At 40.4% G+C, this 20,460-nt stretch overlaps 1 protein-coding gene across 2 annotated transcripts; it reads right to left on the bottom strand.

Annotated features, from left to right (window-relative positions):
• Positions 1-974: 974 nt before the first annotated feature.
• Positions 975-10,569, bottom strand: LOC119908082 (PR domain zinc finger protein 1-like). Of its 2 annotated transcripts, XM_038725822.1 has the most exons (6): positions 10,184-10,569; positions 6,765-6,884; positions 5,120-5,360; positions 2,621-3,552; positions 2,351-2,479; positions 975-1,868 (listed from the first exon to the last, which is right to left on the bottom strand). In XM_038725822.1, the coding sequence occupies exons 1-6, from the start codon at positions 10,352-10,354 to the stop codon at positions 1,293-1,295; spliced, it is 2,169 nt and encodes a 722-aa protein (XP_038581750.1). In that variant the 5' UTR covers positions 10,355-10,569; the 3' UTR covers positions 975-1,292. The 2 variants fall into 2 exon arrangements, with proteins under 2 accessions (XP_038581750.1, XP_038581749.1); XM_038725821.1 differs by lacking the exons at positions 6,765-6,884; positions 10,184-10,569 and adding an exon at positions 5,675-5,833.
• Between the last annotated feature and the right edge of the window lie 9,891 nt (positions 10,570-20,460).

The following is a 20,460-nucleotide window of genomic DNA, read 5'->3' as shown; positions in this document are numbered from 1 at the left end:
ATTATAGTACATTACTGGCTTAGGAGCAAAACTTTCAAGAACAAGTCCTGCCTTTTTTTTTGGGTAATACCCAAAGAACACATATCTAGTTGCATTTTCATTTCAGTGCTAAGTGAGAAAAATATTAACAGTATTAGAAAATTGTGCTCCTATGTTGCTCTTTTTGGTTGTCCAATGCTGAACATGAGGTACCGATGTCTGAATTAAGATTTGGATGAAGCTTGAGTTTGCAAACATTTACATTAAAGCATTGTATGTCAGGAATATCTTTATCTAACATTTGAATCCAGTGAAAAGCAATATAGCGATCCATTTAGTTGCTCAACATTACGTTATGACATAAAAAACAATTTCATTGTTTGTTTCTTTTGGTGGCATTTGGTTTTCTTCACAGTGTGTCTTTGATACATTGATATCTAAATTAGCTGGTGCTGAATAATCAACAGAAAAGGTGATTTGTCTGAAACGCATTGTGTGAACATCTTTCCTTCTTTCAAATGTTAGAATGAGTTGAATAATGATCCCAAAAGATGCTACACATTATTTTCTCTGATTTTAATTTTGGCAATAACTTATTGACACATAGTTTCAAGATACCAGATTCTTCCCTTTTTTATCATGAAAAAATAAAATAGTTGCAAACAATTGAGGAGCAGGAAGGTGGTTTGTGCTGTCAGGCTGCCCTGTCGTTCATATAAAAACTTTCACTCGTACACATGCACCCAGAAGCTCAAACACAAAGAAACAAAGAAAAACAACGCATAATATAACAAGAGTCACACTTGTTATATCAACAGATTTATGCCATATTGTTGTTCCTGAGTCTATTTATGGTTTTCCAAAGAGATCAAATCTCCTTGGAAATGTAGATATACATACAATGTACATACATATACACAGAAAAAAAGCAGAAAATCAGAAAACTGTGACTCAACTAAATAAATATACATGACTTAAATAAAAAAAAAATAATAAAGTAATAAGTTAAAGCACAAAAAGCAAACACTTCTCTACCTGAGTGAAAAGATCTTTAAATACTTCACAGCTTAACAACATCCTCCCTGTTTTCATTTTTGAAACTGACGTTTGGGAGGAAGTACAATCACTGAATACCCTCTCCCAGTCTTTGGAATGCTCTTCTTTTGGTGCTACGCTCATTGGAATATGAAAGTTTACATTCCCTGTTATGCCCTTCATGGACAATATAGGGAGTTTTATTTGGCGACATCTGTTTTCTTGGTTGATGTTGTGCTGTATGTCTTTTTTTATATTTCCCCTCCTTCAGTTCCTTTTCACTGACCTTCTGTCTTCACTGTTGGCCGTTTGTGAAGATGAACAACACTGGCCCTCTCCTGATAGGCCAGTGAAGGGCTGTGGTGTGATGTAGGTATAGTTGATTGGGCCATGGGCATTGCTGGTGCATTAATAGCTGCTGTCAGAGCTTTCAGCAGTATGGTGGCCTCTCTCTGGTCCTCCTTCCCCTCGCCTTCCAAAGTACGAGCCAACCAGCGGTCTACAGCTTCCTCCACCTGCGGCGCCGATGCTATCTCTGTGAGCATGTCAGCCTCTTGGCTGGCGTCAAACCGCTCCACCATCTCTTTCATGTGTACATTGACAGAAGCATTGGAGTTAACCAGGCAGCAGCTGCACTGATGGATGCGAAGGGAGAAGCGGTGGAAGAAGGCCTGGGCACAGAGCTGGCAGCGGTATGGGCGGTCACGGCTGCTGTGGAGGCGACGATGCAGTTTGAGGTGGATGTATTGGGTGAACTTGGTGTTACACAGCTTGCACTGGTAAGGTTTTTCCCCAGAGTGGAGGCGTAGATGTGTTTTCAAGTTGCTGGTACTACTGAAGCGTTTCTGACACACCTGGAAAGCATGAAATGAAAGGTTAAAGCTTCTGTGAGCAACATTAACATGCCTGATTACTTTAACTAACACCTTATTAAGAAAACTAAATGGATTGTGTTTATGATTATTCTAAAAAAAATACTGTATGATGTGATCTTGATGAAATTCAGTTTTGTCGTTTATCGTACTTTTATAAAAAGACTATTTTTCTTTTTTGTAAGACTAGTTCTATCCTTACTCTCGACGCTCACACCCACAGAGTCACACTAGCAAACAAAAGCATAAAGATGCTGTTACATAACAAGGTGATTAGTGGCTCCAAGAAAATCAAACAGACACTGAGTTACCAGAAAGGTATGCATGTCGTGCATTACAGTCTTTGTATGCCTCACCCACTCTCAAATTTACATCAGTGTCATGGTGAGGTCAGTATAATGATGGTAAGAAGCTTATAAAGAAAGAGTAAAACACACACACTTAGGTTTTGACATTCAACATACCTGACATTCATGTGGCTTCTCCCCTGTGTGGACCAGGTGATGTTTCTGAAGGTGGGCCAGCTGAGTGAAGCTCTTTTTACATAGGTTACACTGGAACGGTCTCTCACCACTGTGCACTCGGAGATGGACCTACAATTACACAAATCATACAAAAAAAGAATGAACACTGGTGTCAAAATGGCAAATGATGAGTAAAATGTTTTGGTGTCTAAAATTTGGAATATATTAAAGTGAATCATAAATACAAGAGAGAGAAGCTGAAGTTATTACCTTAAGGTTCGACAGCTGTCCAAAAGTCTTCGAGCAGATATTACATTCATACTTTATCTTTCCATTCTGCTTCTTCAGTGGGTAGGGCAGGGATTTATGGCCAGGGCCGTTGCGTGGCGCTGTGTTGCTTTTTGTCATAGTCAAGCTTAGATTCATGGCTTCATCGCAACCAGAGGGAGACTGCTCAGGGGACTGATGCTGACTGTTGGGCTTGGGCAGAGGGGAGAGCTCTGGGGTGGCTGGGGCGCCTCGTGGTGGCGACACATTTGGTGTTAGTTCTTTCAGACCACCCTGTGGAGGTGGAGGGTAGGGGAGGGACACTGGAAGTAGATTAGGCTGGCCGATGGGTGGATACGGGAGTCCGTCTGTGCCCATATAGCTGCTGTATCGGAGGGATCCTCTTGAGGGTAGCATCCCAGGAAAGGGAGGGGAGCATGAGGGGAGGAGGAGGCGAGTATAGTGTGGACTGTACGGAGGAAGGAGCTGGTAAGTGGGCTGGAGGGGCCTGGACTGGGGGTAAAGAGGGTAAGATGAAACAAGGCCCTCCCTGTGGCCGTAGAGGCCATGGAGATGAAGAGGGAGATTTCGGTGTGGGGATGGGAGCGCAGGATGGTGATCTGGTAAGTACGGGTGATTTAAGTTCAGGCTGGGCTCTCTGTACTCAAGCTGAGGAGAAGTAATGTTCCCCCGGCCTTCTGGATCTCTGTCACTCTTCTCCTCTTTCTCGACCTTTTTGCTGAAGTCCATGATCTGGTCGTCAGGCGTGTCAGGCGGAGTATCCCTCTCCAACATCTCCACATCAATCCTCTCATCTCCATCTTCATCCCTCTCTTCTTTCACCTCTTCCTTTGTTCGCTCTTTAAGCCATGTCTGCTGAGAAAGGTGCTGTTTGGTGTACTCCAGCTCATGGTCTTCATCAGAACTTGTGTATTCTGTGGGAAAGAAAATTCACTGTCATCAGTATTGTCACAGAGCTTCATGATTAAATAACGGCATCAAACTGAAGAAAAATATACAACCCACACTTTTGTATATATTTTTATAATATTCGTTTAACTCCTTAATTCAAGTTAACTTCAAAGCTCAAATGCCTCACACATGCAAACACACATCCGCCCACAGAAGGCACTCCCTCTTATGGTAAATGATAGTAGTTTCAGTTTTGACATGACACATAAATCATACGGTACAGGTTTCTGTTTGTCATTCGCAGTAGTGATTTTGGTGTGGGAGAAGGAGTTGGTGGTAAAGTGTGTGGGAGTCCATATGTCATGTTATGTATGAGCAGTTTTACAGCAAGATTCTGACTTTCATTTTTTTTTGTTTGTTTCACATATCTAAATGTGATCTTAAAGTTTCCTTCAGCATAACATAAAAAATGATCTTGCAGAGACTTGGACTGTGGATACCATATTATTTTTATGTTACAGATGCGCAATAGTGCATTTAACAGCCCGAACTTGTTCAGAATGTCCTCTCTGTTTGTTGCCGTCACGCAATATCAGAAAGGCAAACCCGGAAGACAAACAATGAGCAAACTTGGACTTTGACAAAAAGGATGGTGACGGCTTTCACCATCCTTTAAGTTAATAAAACAATGTAACGATAACGCCTTAGTCACCAAGATAAATGGCAACGCATCTGGTGAATCCAGTTGGCATGAGTCATGGGACTTTATGGCAACAGAGAATCATTCAGGATGATGAGGGTATGACTTGCTATTCTACTAAGAGCTGAAAACAGATGACTCACAAAGGTACTTTGACCAGCCATTATTCCCCTTAGGTTGCTCCACTCTCCTTAAAATCCCACACCATTTACCATATCTCATGCAATGCTGAGATTTGTTTTGTCTATGTGTGTATGTTTCTGTATTCCCCATGATCTAACAGAAATATTTGTCTCTCTACGGTAAGCCAAACAAGAAGAAAAACCATCTTTACTTTACTGGTAAAAATAACATCAATACTGTGTCTTAATCAACTTTGAAGTGAAAGTATTTAGCTGATAATACCTATCGTGTCTCGACGCAAACTTGGGTTTCAAACTAGGTGTTTCGTCACAGCCACAGATTTAAATCTAGATCTGAACAATAATTAAAAAAACATGTGTGTCATTGTGCCGCCTCACCACCAAAGCAGCTGATTATCATTTGTTATTCACTCCCTGCCACTACATGACTCTTCACCAAGATTCATGGGGGAATCAAGTTCACCTAACATGGTTGCTTTTGTTGTATGTGAACAGTAAATCTATTCAAAAGTTATTCACTTAACGGAGTCTAGACAATGTACTTCCAACAACTTCCATCACATTAAAAACAAAGTCAAGACACTGTAGTTCCAAAGACTTCCATCAAATTAAAAACAACCACTAAAATTTGCATACACAAGTTCGGTTTCTTTCCGTGTCTCAAGATATTTGTTAAACTTGTTTCTTGTGGAAAAGACCACCACATCCTAGTACAAAACTAGAAACTCCTGCTCCTGCTGCACTTACTCTGCTTGATGTCGTCCTGCTGGCTGCAGAGCCTCTGGGCAAACTCTTGGCTGTACCACACCAGCAGCTCCTGATTGGGCTCCACCGGTCGGATGGTGTAGAAGTAGATGTCCCGGCTGTTCTGGCACGCCACCAGGTTCTGTTCGGCCAGAGAGCGGGCTGGGTTGACATAACGCATCCAGTTGCTCCTGTGGACGTCATAGCCATCAATAAAGTTTTGAAGCTGCCCACCGCTGTAAATCTGCAGGAGAAGAGGGAGAGAAGATGGGATTAAAAACACATACACATATACAGTAACTGATTTATGTGGAGCATCCTAGTATTGGTCAATAACAATTAATATAGTAAATGGTTCAATTACTTAATATAGTTACAATTTTATTATTTGACCATCTGTTGGCCACAAGACACTGCAGCATGTGATGCTCAAATTCATAAAAATGTAAATACAATTTGACACAAATGAAGCAGATTGAAATTAAATGATTCAAATGTACATATAACCATCAAAATAATACATAGGAAAAGATTACAAGAAAAAGTCAGAATAATCACCTCTGCCATGTACAGTTAGAAATCTTCTTCAGTTTCAAAATATTTTGCTCCTTTCGTCAGTGCCCTAAAGCTCTGCTCTGTGTATCCTGAGTGTTGCACTCTTGTGTGTGTTTGTGTCTGTGCCGTCACTGTATATGAAGCGTGAGTCAGGAGGCGTGGTCTATTTTCTCTTTCTCTCTTTCTCACTCCATAGCATTGTCAGTGTTCCTGTCTTCACGCTCTTCTTTCAGAAAGTAATGTATGTGTTGCATATGAAAACGAAATGAAAGAGACATATATTAGGTGGCTGTGTGATAGACAGGTGCTGACAAAACACATCCCTGCAGGCATGCCTTTAGCAGCACGTCCTCCCTCGTCCTGCACCTGTGTCATGTGGTTGACATAATTACTCCCAGGGCACGTCAGACTTTCACTGTTGCACCGGGGCAGGAACACCCCTTTACACAGTTTACAGGAAATAAAGCCGGAAGGAAAATACGTAGGATGGCAGCAAAAAGTCCTAATGGGAATTGACTCAGCAGAATAGAAAATTTCCTGAGTGACACAAGCAATGTCTGGATAAGAGAGAGAGAAAAGAAATAAGGTCTTTGAAGACTAAAAGGGGGCGGAAAGACAGGGAGTGTCTGTGTGTGTGTCTATATTAATTAAACAATAGTCCCTTCCTTTGTGCATGTGACACATGTTGCATAGGACCTGTATGCCGGTAAGGCTCTGATGACTCTGTGTGTGTGAATCCATTGTTACATGCCGCCGGCGACAACTTCCTCTAAAACTTTGACCAAAACCCCTGTAGTGCAATCTGTGTGAAAGCATTTTTGTTTCCTTATTGACGTATCGACATGGACTTGATGTGAAACTTCTGTAACCGAGCAACCAGTGTCTTTTTTCATGAATAATAGAGGAAGATGAAAACATGTCCCCAGCTTCAACAATTTGCAGGGTCATTTTCTTACATATAGATTTGAGACTTTCCCCTGTATAACCAGTATCACAGTAAGCTGGATTACAGTTCTGATGCCTAAATGTGATTATACATAGAGTATGTGTATATATTTTACACTATATGCATGTGCATGTGTGTTTCCCTTACCCTCCAGAAGTATTTCCTGTTGGCCTGTTTGGGGACATTGTCTTTGGTGAAGATGTCTCCTTGCAGGGGACCAAAGCGAGTCCCCTGAGGAATGTATTCTTTGCTGAATACGCCTGTCACCTGGAACACAGACCGAACACACCGTTAGATTTAGAGTCTATTTTGCCTCTTATGGGAAATATTAAACAGCAACATTAACACTCACCCTCCATAGAAAACATAGAAAGTCATCTTTCAAGGACAAATTAAGGAATAATCTATACACTATACATGTCTATCATTTAAAATATATACATATATAATAGTGCACTACTTGTGTTTGTCTATTAAATCCAGTTGGTTGTTGGCCTGAGTTGTAGTTGTTGTGGCTTCGTCACGTTGACCCAGACAGCTCTGGAGTCACGTTAAAACCCACAAGGTCACATGCTTTCGACACTAATGAGTTAAACGAATGAAGAGAATTACACTTTCTCTGACCTACTCCACTGATCTCTGACCTGCTGTACTCATAAAAACCAGGGAGTGAGACACTTAGAGAGAGGAAACAGTGTCACGTGTTTGCCTTGTGAACTTTATGAATGTGGCACTTCAAGCTCTATTTATTGTTTTTTTATTAAAAGATGGACCTATAGATGTTAAACTTAGTTACATTACTATAGGTGTTTCAAAGCTTGTCCAAACATATTTGAAATTGCAAAAGAAAAATGTGTGGGGGATTTTGTTTTTTTACAATGAGCGAGTACCTCGTTGCCTAGGGACATACGGTAATGTATGTGGTAAGAACAAAACCTATCCTGCAGCTTACTGAGTCATATCCAACCTTTTGAAGTAGTTTTTTAGTGAGTTGGATGAGAAAACATTGTGTTGGTAAAAAATATTTAATCTATAGCGACTACAGGATATGTCAGTGTCCTATTTTTCATGCAGAACTGCTTTATGATTCACACTTGCATAGAAAGTGTAAAGGCTTGAGGTCACCCCTCCACAAAACATACTCAAACACACACTTCTTCAGGAGCTTTGTGTTCAGACCTTAAATACCCCCCAACCCCCACCCCACCCCAAACATAAACACATACTGTTTCTTCCTGCCATTGTGGAATTAAAACTAAAACTGACCCTCAAAGCAATTTTCATGGCATCTTGTGTCAAAACCTAATAAATTAAAATGACACCTTCTTGTAATTATTTATCCAACTATGAAGGGTGGAGTTGGCATTTGTAAATTATGTTTAAGCTGATAATTAGAAGAACAACAGGTCACTGAGGGCGGCAGGAGTGTGTGTATGTTTGTGTGTGTGTGTGCTTCAGGCGGCCCCCGAGGCGAGTGAGGGGATTCCCTGATGCCATGAACCAGTGTGACAGCAACATTGTGCTTCGCTTGCGTTGCGTGACTAACGAATCGCTGTGGCTGCCGCGGCTGCTTAACCGCTGCTGCTTAACCGCTCAGGTTGGGAGGAAAAAGGGAGGGTGGGCTTTCTTAAGTGGACCCACGCTATCACACTCCTGAACGCCCTCCTTTTCTCCTGCCATCCCCCAATCCCTTGTCTTTTCTTAACCCCCTCGAAATAGCATGTGCATCCGCCAGGTTGAAGCCTGATGCCTGGCTGACTGCCTGTCCCCAACGAAAGTTAATCATCTGGTTTTAACCTAAATCCCACCCATGCACCCTCCTCTCCACAGCTTCTCCCTCTCCATCCATCCCCTCTGCTGCCTCTCTCTAGGGTGACTGGCACCCGTTGATAACGCCCCATCTGCCACGTGTCCCTTCCACCCTTCTTCGCCTTTCCTGATGTTAAGAAGTTATTCGGAATAAGAAAATAAGCGAGGCCGACGTCCCTCCTTGTAACCAAACAGGTGCTGAACAAGTGCGGTTGCGTGCATGATGTTACCAATGTATAGAGAAGTGAGTTGACAGCATTTTCTGTTTTCTTTAGAATTAGATTAATCTTTTAGACTGACAAGTGCTCTTTCCTCATAACAGAGTGAATTTTACCCTACAATTAAGGTGACACATGTATACGTGGATCCCACCAACCCACACAAAGGAGAGGCTGTGTTTTTATGATCATCACAGGAAATGAATTTCCCAGCTTTAGTGAGAGCGAGTCAAGGAGAAAGATTCACATGACACCATGTTTAGGAAGGGAAACCACTCAATGACCAAGAGCCATTTTAAGCAAAGCTGATTACTGGTAACCGGTTTTCGTGTCTCATTTCTTATCTAAAATCTTTTTTACTCACTGATCACATATGTACTCACTGCCAGTGAGTTGTTGCGGATATAAGATAAACTTACATTAAAAATGTATTTGTTTAAATGTTTTATTTAAATGTTTTACATTTTAAATTATGATTGTTCAACCAGCCGAAACAAATGTCAAAATCAAGTTTAGCTGCAACAAGTGTGAGCGTGTGAAGTATTTTGTAAGATGTGTTGGCCGGTAAAAAAAAAGGGCTGGGGATATGAAATTAGCCCTCAAAGAGATTTTATCATCTTAGTTGGCATGCTTTCTCATCCCACAGCAGTAAATAATGCATACAGAGGAGGAAGAGATGAGAGTATGAGAGCTAGAGAAGAGGAACGACAGAAGAAAGTGCAGCTTGGGTCACGACAGAAAGAGGAAGGGGACAGCAAAGTCAACCGCAAGCATCAGTGTTTAGCGTTAAAAGCAACTACAAAAGAAATGTGTGATATCTCTCTCTCTCTCTCTCTCTTCCTTTTAAGATGACTTTTCTCTCTTTAGTTACAGCACCAATTACTCTTTAAAACCTGGCTTGAAGACATGACTGCAGCGGGTAACATGTTCAGGCAGATGCCTGATCTTACTGCACTGTAGGCCAGCCAGTCAGCTGACCATAATAGCTTAGGATAATTGCACATACTCTTCCTGACTCACCTGAGTGGGAAAGGATGTAGGCGGTAAAGAGTACAGGCACAGTTGTTCAAAAGGAAAAAAGGGAGGAGTGAAGTGTAAAGAAGCTGCACAATGGCTGAAACATTAGGGCAACATAATGGAAATTAAGGTGGCCAGAATACATAGAAAGGCCCCTGACTTCAAGCTGACAGTGACCTCATGTCCACATCGTTCACTCACACACACACAGTCTGCACTGTAATGTATGTGTGAAGAACTCATTAGTGAGCAGATCTTTTGTTCCAAGTAACCACATGAGATGCAGATGGCCCAACAGAATGTTACGTAACACAGAATTATTATTCTGAAGAGTAAACACTAAAGCTTTAATCTGACCAAACTGACTCCTCAAAAACAATCAACAGGGATTGCAAGAATTGTTTCAGTTACAGAAGTTTATTAGATTAAAATATGGTTGCCATATACGTTTGTATTTGATTTATAAAGAAGTTTCAAGAGTAAGCATCTCGATGGGTAAACAAGGAATTAAATTGCTCTTACCTCATTGTCTGGGCCGTATTCAAAGGTGAGGTTGCGTGGTATGGACGTCATGGCTTTGGGCAGGCTGAAGCTCGGGTCTGACACCTGGTCTGGCACGATGTAGGTGCAGTTGAGGGCAAAGTCCATCTCCCTCCACCCGCTCATGTCTCCTGGTGTGCTATCCAGCTTCATCTTGACAATATAGAATATACTGTAGGTGATGGATTCAGGCTTTGGATGTTCAGTTTGTTTTGGTTCAGTTTGTTTTGGTTCAGTTTGGTTTGGTTCTGTTTGGTTTAGTTTGCTTTGGTATAGAAGTACTTTGGCTTGGTTGGACAGGTCCCTTGTCTTAGGTTCGCTGGTTAAAGCTCAAGATCTAAAAAAGGAAAGTAGGAGTGAGAAAGACATTTTAGTGCGAGCAAAATCAGTTGTTATGATGTTGACTTTACATCTTATAAAGCCTGTTTATGTGACCTGCAGTCTTTGACCCACTGTAAACTGACATTATGACACACAACTGTGTAAGTAAAACATTTCTACAAATGGTTGACCTGATGTTTAATACAAGTACTCAAAGTATCAAAAGTCAACAAAATCTATCACTGTTTGAAATCCATACTTTTCAAAGACTCACTATTTCCATGATTTCTAAAAATGCCCTCTGGCAGTCATCATTATTCAGGCAGCTGGTTCCATTCATGAAGAACCAAAGTTCATTGACACTTTTCAGTTTAACCAGCCATTTCTTATGAGGCCAACAGGTCAGATTGTCATTTTCTGCTCATTCTGTATCATCTATCCATCTTTTATCTATTCCAGGTTATCCCTGCAAGCAAAAACAGAGATATGACTTACTTTCACACATTCATTCAGCTGTAGGATCCTCATTTCTTTGGCTATGTCATCCCTCGATTTTGTTGTATCTGCTTTCTCCTCTTTATACTCTCTCTTCTTTCTCCAGTGTTTCGTCAGGGATTTCCCCCAATTAGATCCTTTGGGTATCCGCTCTCCTTGTGTCCACTCTGTCACTGTTACCAGAAACTCATGAGCGTGGATTGCGCCAAGCTTTTTTAGCTCAACGTCCTGGCCAATCACAGGCCGCTGTGGTCATGTGACTGAGCCATCTGACACACAACTGTTGGTTTTGGACAACAACATCAGCGACGTTGTGCACTTGCCCCGCAAGTGGCTGTTGTGATGAATGCTTACACATGTACACACACATCGACACGCACACAAAGAATATGTGTTAATGAATGAATAAAGGAAGAGCAGATGGCTGGCTGTTGCCACTGAAAAACACACTCATAGACTTTTGCTTGGTTTGGCACTTAATGAGCAATCTGCTGCCACTGTATCTCCTTGACCTACATCTCACTGTAGAACATATTTAACTAATACCCCTGCTACACACACACACACACACACACACACACACACACACAAACAAGCACACCACTCTATGACTCCCAAACCTTTACAAATGCACATGAGCCCAATTTTTCTTCTATAATGAAAAGTTTTGAAACATCTGGAAAAATCGTAAAACAAAAGCTTAAAAAAAGTAATGTTGACAATAAAGACATTTTATATCTCTGTTACACAGATACATTCCCTGTTCCAATTGGTGCTCTTTACTCATTCACATGTACAGATGTAGGGCAGGTCATCCCAGCACGCAGGAAAGAGACTTAGACACCTGTCTGGTGAGCGTCCCATTTACTTTTAGACACACACACACGCACAGTCTAGTTATATAGAGCTCAGGGTCACCTCACCTGGCGGCCTGCATAAAGATAGCCGGGACAGGAGAGAGCAGTTAAAACAACACATGGAGGAGAAAAAAGAGAATGTGACTTCTATATATGGAGATGTGGCATGTGCAAACAAGCACATGTGAAATTTGTGTTTCCACGTGTGAAATACCTTAAAAACACATGTGCCTATATGTGAATCTATAAATAATCTATAAATAAATTTTCCCTTACATATAAAAAGCGGGAAATCAAGGTTTTCACTTGTGATGTCTTACATTTCACAACGGAAATCATGGTCATTGTATCACTGATACACATAATTGTGCAGGAAATGACTAATTTCTCCATTTAGATTTTATTACTGTAATTTACAGAGTGCATCTCTACCCTAATTTACCAAATGTTACATAACCTGCAGACTAAATGTTGAAAATGTGAAAATTACTGGGGCAATGCTCAATTCCTAAATTCCTTGTTCCTAAAAAGATGCACGCCTGTTCTGTTTTTGAGCCTGTTATATAATTTAAAATATAGCATAAAAGCCACGAGAAAAGATGTAGGAAGCTTAAATGAATGAAGACAAACAGTATTTGATTTCCAGGGTTCACATAATTGTTAAAGAGAAAGAGTTGAAAACATATATATAAATATATTCACAAATATTGTAAGTATATGTCCAAATTCTAAAGAATATAATATATTTTTTTACACTTTCTGGAAAAATATACTGCTCTCATTATTATTTTTAACTGCTATAAATTGATATAGCCATATAAACATTATTACTCTTTTTGTGTCAGTCATTTACCCCTCCTCCTCTTCCCCTTTATTTCCTAATTTGGCTGGTAAAATAGTAAATTGGCTGCCATATGGCAAGACTGCTTTTTCAAGAGTGGAGCTTTACTGCCCAGTGTGGCGTGGGGGTTAATAGTGGTAGTAGAAGGAGCGTGTGTGTGGGGAAGAGGGAGGGGAAGTGGGGATTTGGGCTCTTTCACTGGCCTGTGCCTGGCTGGGCTAATTTCTCTAATTTGCAGACAGTCTGGGCTCAGGCTCAGGACTCAGAGGCTAAAGACCCAGCACTCCAGGATAACAGGCTAGCCGACTCATCTCACTCCTGGACACACATCACATCCGGGACATCAGACACGCTTCAAGACACTTTTTCTAGGGAGGGAAACCTAGCTTGCAGGGTAAGGTTTAATGCGCCTTAGCATGAAGAGGGAGGGAGGGAGGAAGGGAAGTAGATAACAGTACCAGACAAGACAAAAAGGATAAGTGGAGAAAAGACATGAGGTCAGCTATATTGAAGCTGTCTGAGACAGAGAAAATCAGACAAAGTGATGTGACCTGACACGTGATAATACTAAGTTGCTGGTACCTGGGGTTCTTATAAATTGCCTGATCTAAATAGATACCTGTTGGCATGCAATAGTCGAAGTCTGTACCGCTCTAATGTCAGTAGAGAAAGCACTGTAACAAATGTAGATTTTAGAAGTGAGTTGAATTAACTGCTCCTAAAAAGACACACAGTAAAAAAACAATAAAAGGTATTATTCGGTCGTAACATTTCTAAACTATTCATGTAATAACTATTGATTTCCACCAACAACAAAATAAAAAACCTTGTATGGTGACTGCCCACCCACATAATGCTTACTAGAGTCCAATGAACCTATATACACAAATATACATGAAATACCAATGGTCATTTTAGGATGTAATACAGTCTCCCTATGCTAAAAGGAAAATAAATAGGGCAATTTGGAGTGTAACGTAAATAATCCTATTATGTACCCATCAGTAACCACTGATTCCAGCAACTTGATCCACCCTTAGCCCCATCACACATGTAGTTTTCATCACAATTCAAGAAAAAAATCAAGCTAAAATGAAGAGAAAAATACGTACAAAATAAAATATTAAACCATATCTATATATTAATGTGTAGAGTTATGGATTAAAAAAAGCTATTTCACGACTTTGTTACACACACACACACACACACACACACACACACACACACAGCATAGGGTTCATAAACCAAAACATCAGAACAACAAAGTAGATGTGTTGTGAGGCCAGGGTTTTGCTTTCAGTGAGAATGAAAGTGGAAACATTCTAGTCATGGAAGAAATGTGATAGCTCCGATAGCTCACATTGTTTGTTTGTATCTGCTTGGCCATGAGTCAGAATATGCTGTCCTTCTGTAGTGGAAACATGCCACTCCACAAAATATATGAAATTTAGGCATAGATGATGACAATGTTTACATCACTCACTCTGGCATTCTTAGTTTCTGGGTGCCCCCAATCCTTCATACTCTATTGGTGCTCCCCTCCCTTGGTGTTTTTCCAGAACCGCTATAGTAAACAGTAAACAGCTGAGTGGCACATCCCGAGAAACAAAAAGGGGATTATTGGACTGTTAATGCATTGTTACTGTGGTTTATCAGGAAGTATATGACCTATAGGAAGTAGCCAGAAAAACGTCACTTTTGGGGGGTTGTTTACTGAAGCCTGGCCAGCTTAGATTTCCATCAGAGCCCTTAAACCAGAAGGATTATCCCCATTGGTTGAACCTTAAATATGTACGATTACATAATGGAATTTCATCCCTGACGAACATAGGCAATTGTTTTTCTGGAAGCATCTTTGTTTTCCAAGGCTTTTTTTCTTAATGGGTATGGTGGGTTCTTTGGTAGTTGGATGTCCTGGTGTTGTCAGTGGGTGAATGTGAAATCCTAAAGTCAGAGTGCTGCTTTGTTTTCACAAATAATCTGTCATCACATTTCTTTAAACGTATTATGCAGCCAGAAGGATCATTTTGATCTATTGTTTATATGTCAACAGATAGATAAGATTTGGTAGTATGGAATGCTTTTAAATGTGTAAGAACTGGAAATGAAACACATCACACAGTGTGACTGGGCAAACATTCATCTTCCTGAACTTGTTTGGCCTGCTACATTGCTTCAGGGGATACTGTAAATTCCCTGGAAGGTGCCTTTGTGTAGCAAAGACAACTAAATGACAGATAAGATCCGCTTTAAAGCTTATGGAAGCCATCGAGTTTACATATGGGGAGAAAGAAATCCATATATATATATATATATATATATATATATAGAGAGAGAGAGAGAGAGAGAGAGAGAGTCTATTGGTCAATGAGGTCAATACACATAATCCAAGTAAAATTAGAAACACAAAAGCATAATTTTAATCCCACCTGTCAACGCGCAGGTGGGTCCAGAGTATAACTGGATCAAAGTGGCCTGCAGACAGACATGTCCTGGTTTCTCTGTAGTGTCCAAGGGTTTTTGGAGTTTCAGTGGACCCAAAGATTGCTATGGACCCAACTACAGACTAGCTAGAGAGAGTAGATTAAATGTACTTCTCTGTTTATTCTCTTTTCAAAATAATTGTAACTCAATTATTTGCTCAACCCCTCAGCCTGTTTTTTATTTTCCATTTAACTCTTTTAACCCTGATTGTACACTGCACTGTAACTTTTATTATTTTTTAATGTGTCTTTTTTTTTTTCAATTTCCCTATGTTGCTTTTAAACTTTTTTATATTTCCCTGTTGCTTTTATGTTTTATGTAAAGCACTTTGAATTACCTTGTTGTTGAAATGTGCTATACAAATAACGTGTAATCTTTGTCAATCCATGATAGTAGGCAACTCCGCTGTCCTAAGATGTGTTGTTGCTGTAAGAAGTTAAAAAAAAAAAGACTTAAATCCTCCTTTTCTCTCACTGTCTGAAGATTGGTGTAATGCATTGGATATTGTATTCTTCCATCAGGATCCACCACTTCCTTTCTTCTATTCTGGGGTGGTGTTATTATTAAATTCTGTGGAGCTACGTCAGTTTCTTTGGAAACACGTAAAAAAAAAAAAAGGTTGGAAAAAAAGCATTTGTAAGGAGGGGCCATTTTGATTTGATACTCACTCTCTGCAGGCACTGCAGTGTGTGTGTGTAGCTCCTGCCAAAGCTGGAGGGATACAGAAATTGAAGGAAGGGGTTCAATATTCATTTCAATAAAGGTTATACATTAAGACTACCTGGATCAAGTGGATTCATGTGAAAACTCAACGATGCATTAACATAGTCAGCAATTAAATTTTCTTAGTAAAAGCCTAGGAAATAAAGACAAGGGCACTAATGAAAAAACAGGTTCCATCTTATTTCAACCTCCTTAAACTGTTGTCAGTTGTACAGTGATAAAGGGATGCAAGGCACAGATATAAAATTTACTTTAAGACCTTTAAACCAAAGCATGACTATTATTAGCTGATGCATCATTCTGTTGCAGAAGCACTGCATTGCAAAATGAACTGCTGGCACACTGGGTTTATTCAGATCATGCCCTGTTGTTGTGCCTATGTTGTTCTGCCTTTTTGCAAAGAGGTGTTTTAAATGACTCAAAGACAGACAAACTATAATCCATTTACTGTAACTGTGTATGATGCACACAACTCAGCCACAGTGCAATTCAGTATAGGTCTATGCAGTCATTAACTGCAGTTGAAATCAAAACCGATTTGTAGAGTATGGTGACTTCAAATGATCTTTCTTAAAGTCTGACACTTTTTCAGCTTTTTGCATCTGGTTATCCTTTTAAGGTTAACATGAAGTGAGAGCTCACACTTTCTCACCAGCATCTGCAGCATAAGCCAGAGTTTCTCAGAGGCCGACTGTGACAGACCAAAATAACCCATCTCATTTTCACACCTCCTCTGGGTTGCATGCCATCACAGAAGAGGAAGGAAGGAGACGGACGAGCCAGAGGCCTCAACAAACAACATCCTTATCTGCATCATCATCGTGTCTGTACACCATGCATACGGCAACTTTTAACCATATCAGGGTTGGTATAGGGGACTTTTCAACACTTCTAATTTAATCCGAGAGAAGAGTATGTCTGGTGTTTTGAAGAGGTGTTCTATCAATTTAGTCACCCACGTTATACACATAATCATTGGCATCTTGTTTACAAAAATCGAAGTAATCTTATCCATTATATTTTGTCTTCCCACTCAGTGCTACACTTTGTAGGGTGTATGCAAATCACTCTGCACTGTAAATCCAGGCTTTTTGTGATGAAGCATGAAGCAAAAAAACTTTGATCATATACTTATATATACTACTTATATGAACTTACTGCCACAACCACAAATATTTACACATATTTTTTCAATTTGGGGTATTGAAGTTTATCTTGCTGTTACTGATAACTCTTTTTCTGTAGTACACACTGTGGCACAGTCTTCTTTCTCAGAAAGAAGGCTCTTGTGCATATTAAGATAGTTATTTTTTTGGTTAGAAAAGGCTCAATCAAATGACACATGTGAGATGTTTATTTGTAAATTGATGCTGTGCTTCTCTCATTTTAGACATTTGAATGTTCATACTATGCACACTGGTGTACTCGCAGTAGCATACAAGGAACATTTGGATGTTGTGGCACCAGTTGGAGATGTTTACATACTATTTGCAACAATTACTTCTCCTTGAAAACAAATATATTTACCAGATTCCGTTGTGCTTTTCGTGACTGGGTTGAATTTGTTTTCATAACTTAGCGCTGCATTCAAATGCTCATCCTTTTATTTGATTAGATATATCTTGTCTCGTTCCTCAAAAATGTGTTTTGAGTCACACACACAAAACAGTACTCCAGACAAAGAGCTGCAGTGCTACCAGCACACATCATATTACACATAGTGTACTGTAAAAAGATCCCTTTCTCTGAGTCCTCGCATTTGACAGATTATGAAATGAACAAGTTCCACAACCTTTGGAATCTGATAATGCTCTGTTAGATGGAAAAACCTGACATTCCTGAAACATAACATGAGATGGATCAAATTAACTATATAATCTTACCAGCATAAGACAACTTTCTTTGAGTTTATGCCGTTTGAAGCTTGAGCTTTTATTAAACTGAACGTTGACCCCAGTAAGAGGTAAAAAAAAAAACATACTATAACTTTCAGCAGATGTAATTTATATCAGTTTCAAAGTACAACGACATAATGTTTATTAGCCAGTGCATTGTGGCTATTTTGTGATTTGTAATGCTACAATAATCTGTCCATGCCACTCAATTATCAAAGGGTGTTTATCTCAATCCCATACTTTCTGAACTAATGAGACTTTACCAGCCTAAAACCCTAATTATTTCTAACTCTAGCCACCCCCTACAGCACATGCAATTCTAGCATGGTTAAAAGATGGTGCGATGGGGAGAATAGGGGTGATGTAAGGGTGTAGCAAAGTCTGCACGCTTTTGGCTTGTGGTCAACAGGTGGGCCCATGCACCACCGCCCCCCTCCACAATCTCACAGCCCACCAGCCAAAGAGAAAGACTTTAGCCAGGATCTGTCTGGCAGACAGAGAGGCGGATTTCAGCACCAAATCCAGTGGATCAATAAAAATGTCTGCTAATTAGGCTTTCCAGAAAAGGGGGGAGGGTGGGGGTGAGAGTGAGGCAGATGAAGAAACAGAACACAAACGAAGAAAGAAAGAAAAAACATCAGAGCAGCCAGTAGAGTCCAGACAGATAAGGAAAATCCCCAGACAGGCAAGCCCACTGTGGAAATCAGGTGAAGTACAATATGTGACACATTTGGCCTTGCTTTTTAATCCAGTGCAGTCTTGCCAGGCACCAGCCTTGGCCTCCCTCCATCACTCTCTTCCTCAGTCAGAGCCAACCTCCCAGGCTACAGCTATCAGTTTCTCTGACCCCAATCCTTCCTCCTCCTCCTCCTCCTCCTCCCACCTTTTCTTTGCCCTCCTCCTTTTCACCGCCCCTCCTCCTTCCTCTGGACATCACCACTTTGACCTAAATCTCCTCATTTAATCTTCTTCTTCTTCTCGTCTTTTGGATAACAATCAACCCCCTAATTGTCTTAATCTCACTGGTCTTTTATTGTCCCCGGGACATCATGCGTACGGCAGAACAAAAACATTAACCACAGATCAATACTTGGCATCAGGCCACAACTACCAACATGGTCTTTATCGATTATCATTAATTTAAGGCCAGGCTGCACTGCTTATGTGTTTAATTAAAATAAAGTTTGAGAAGGCATACAACAATAATCTTTGTTGTTTGCCAAAGAAACATTTGAGTATCTCTGAAATAGTCACAACCCAGTTCATAAGTCAAATCATAGTTTCATCACTCAGTGATTTTTTTTTTTCCATAGAGAACAAAATTGAATGAAGAGATGAATGGCAATACCACTTGAGGTGAAGGATAATACATTTACCAGTTTGGAAATGGAAGAAAAGGGTCAACATATTCTGCAACTGTGGATTAAATCCAACTTGGGGCAGCAGCACAAGCCAGTTGTAAACACCTTCTTCAAATCTCCCCCAAGCCTCTTGTTATGCTCTCTAAATAAAACAAATCTACATTGTCAATTTCTGAAATGAGAAGCTTATGGAAAAGCACTTTCAGTTATATTACAATACAGCTTTGGGACCTGAGCCAAAGAGTTTAGCTTCAGAGCAGCAGTAAGCACAGGATCAAGCTAAGGTTAGGAAGTGATTTGTGTATGATTTTGAAATGACAACCGGGATGATAATCAAAATACTCAGAACAATAACGGATTATCTGTTTCAGTAGCTGCACTCTGCACCATCTGTTGAGGAGTGGGCAGGAGTGAATAATGTTGTTCACTTGTGTGTGTATGCGTTTATGTGTGTGTTTACAGAGGGGCACTTTTTTTTTACTTCTTCAATTTGCAATTTGCAGATGTATGTATTTTTGGCTCTGTAACCACAGAATGTGACTTCTTAAAATGAAATCACCTTTTCTTCTTCCCCTTCTGCATTTTCTTCTCGCTCCTTGGCAAAAACCTTTTTAAAAAAATCATTGTGTCTTTAAACTTTAGCATCTAAGGTACACACCGTCACCCTCCTTTTTTCCCTCTCACAAAAATCAGTAGCTCCGTTCCCTTCCCCTCTGTCCCTCTCTCTCAGTGGGTGAGTCTAGAGCTGCATCACAGTCAGATGACACTGTCTGACTCTGCTCTACCGTAATCTGACATGGCTAATCTAATCTCTCTGTCTTCGCAGATTGGCAAACTACCTGGGTCTTTCCAGCCAATTAGAGCCCATCTGCACAGCACGCCATGCAGGCCAGGCCAAAGCCAGCCACCATAGGGGCCTAGTAGCCTCTGAAGGGCTCAACGATGGCTCAGGCTGTCTGGGGCCCCAAATATCTGCTTCCATAACAGCCCATCTGCCTCTGGCTTGGCCTGGTCCACTTTCATCCCCAGTAACTCCAAAGATTAGGGATCCTCCGCAGACTGTACTGCCAATTAAAGCACTTGTTGCCATACAGTTGTTAGGTAATCACCAAAGCCATGATTCATCACTGGGTTAAGTGGGCTACTTTGGAACCAAATGTTTTCTATTCATTGTGATTGCTCCTGCAGTTCAGAGAAGGTTGCTGGTCTGCTAAGTAAGATAAGAAGATATTTTATAACAAGGCAATTTTTCTGCATTTCCAGTGTTAGATGTAGTTGAGAA

The sequence above is a fragment of the Micropterus salmoides genome, unplaced genomic scaffold, assembly GCF_014851395.1.
Source record: "Micropterus salmoides isolate LMB-PRFRI ecotype aquatic unplaced genomic scaffold, ASM1485139v1 Ms_hic_scaffold_17, whole genome shotgun sequence".
Classification (NCBI taxonomy): Eukaryota; Metazoa; Chordata; class Actinopteri; order Centrarchiformes; family Centrarchidae; genus Micropterus; species Micropterus salmoides.
This window is presented reverse-complemented; position numbering and strand designations above follow the sequence as displayed.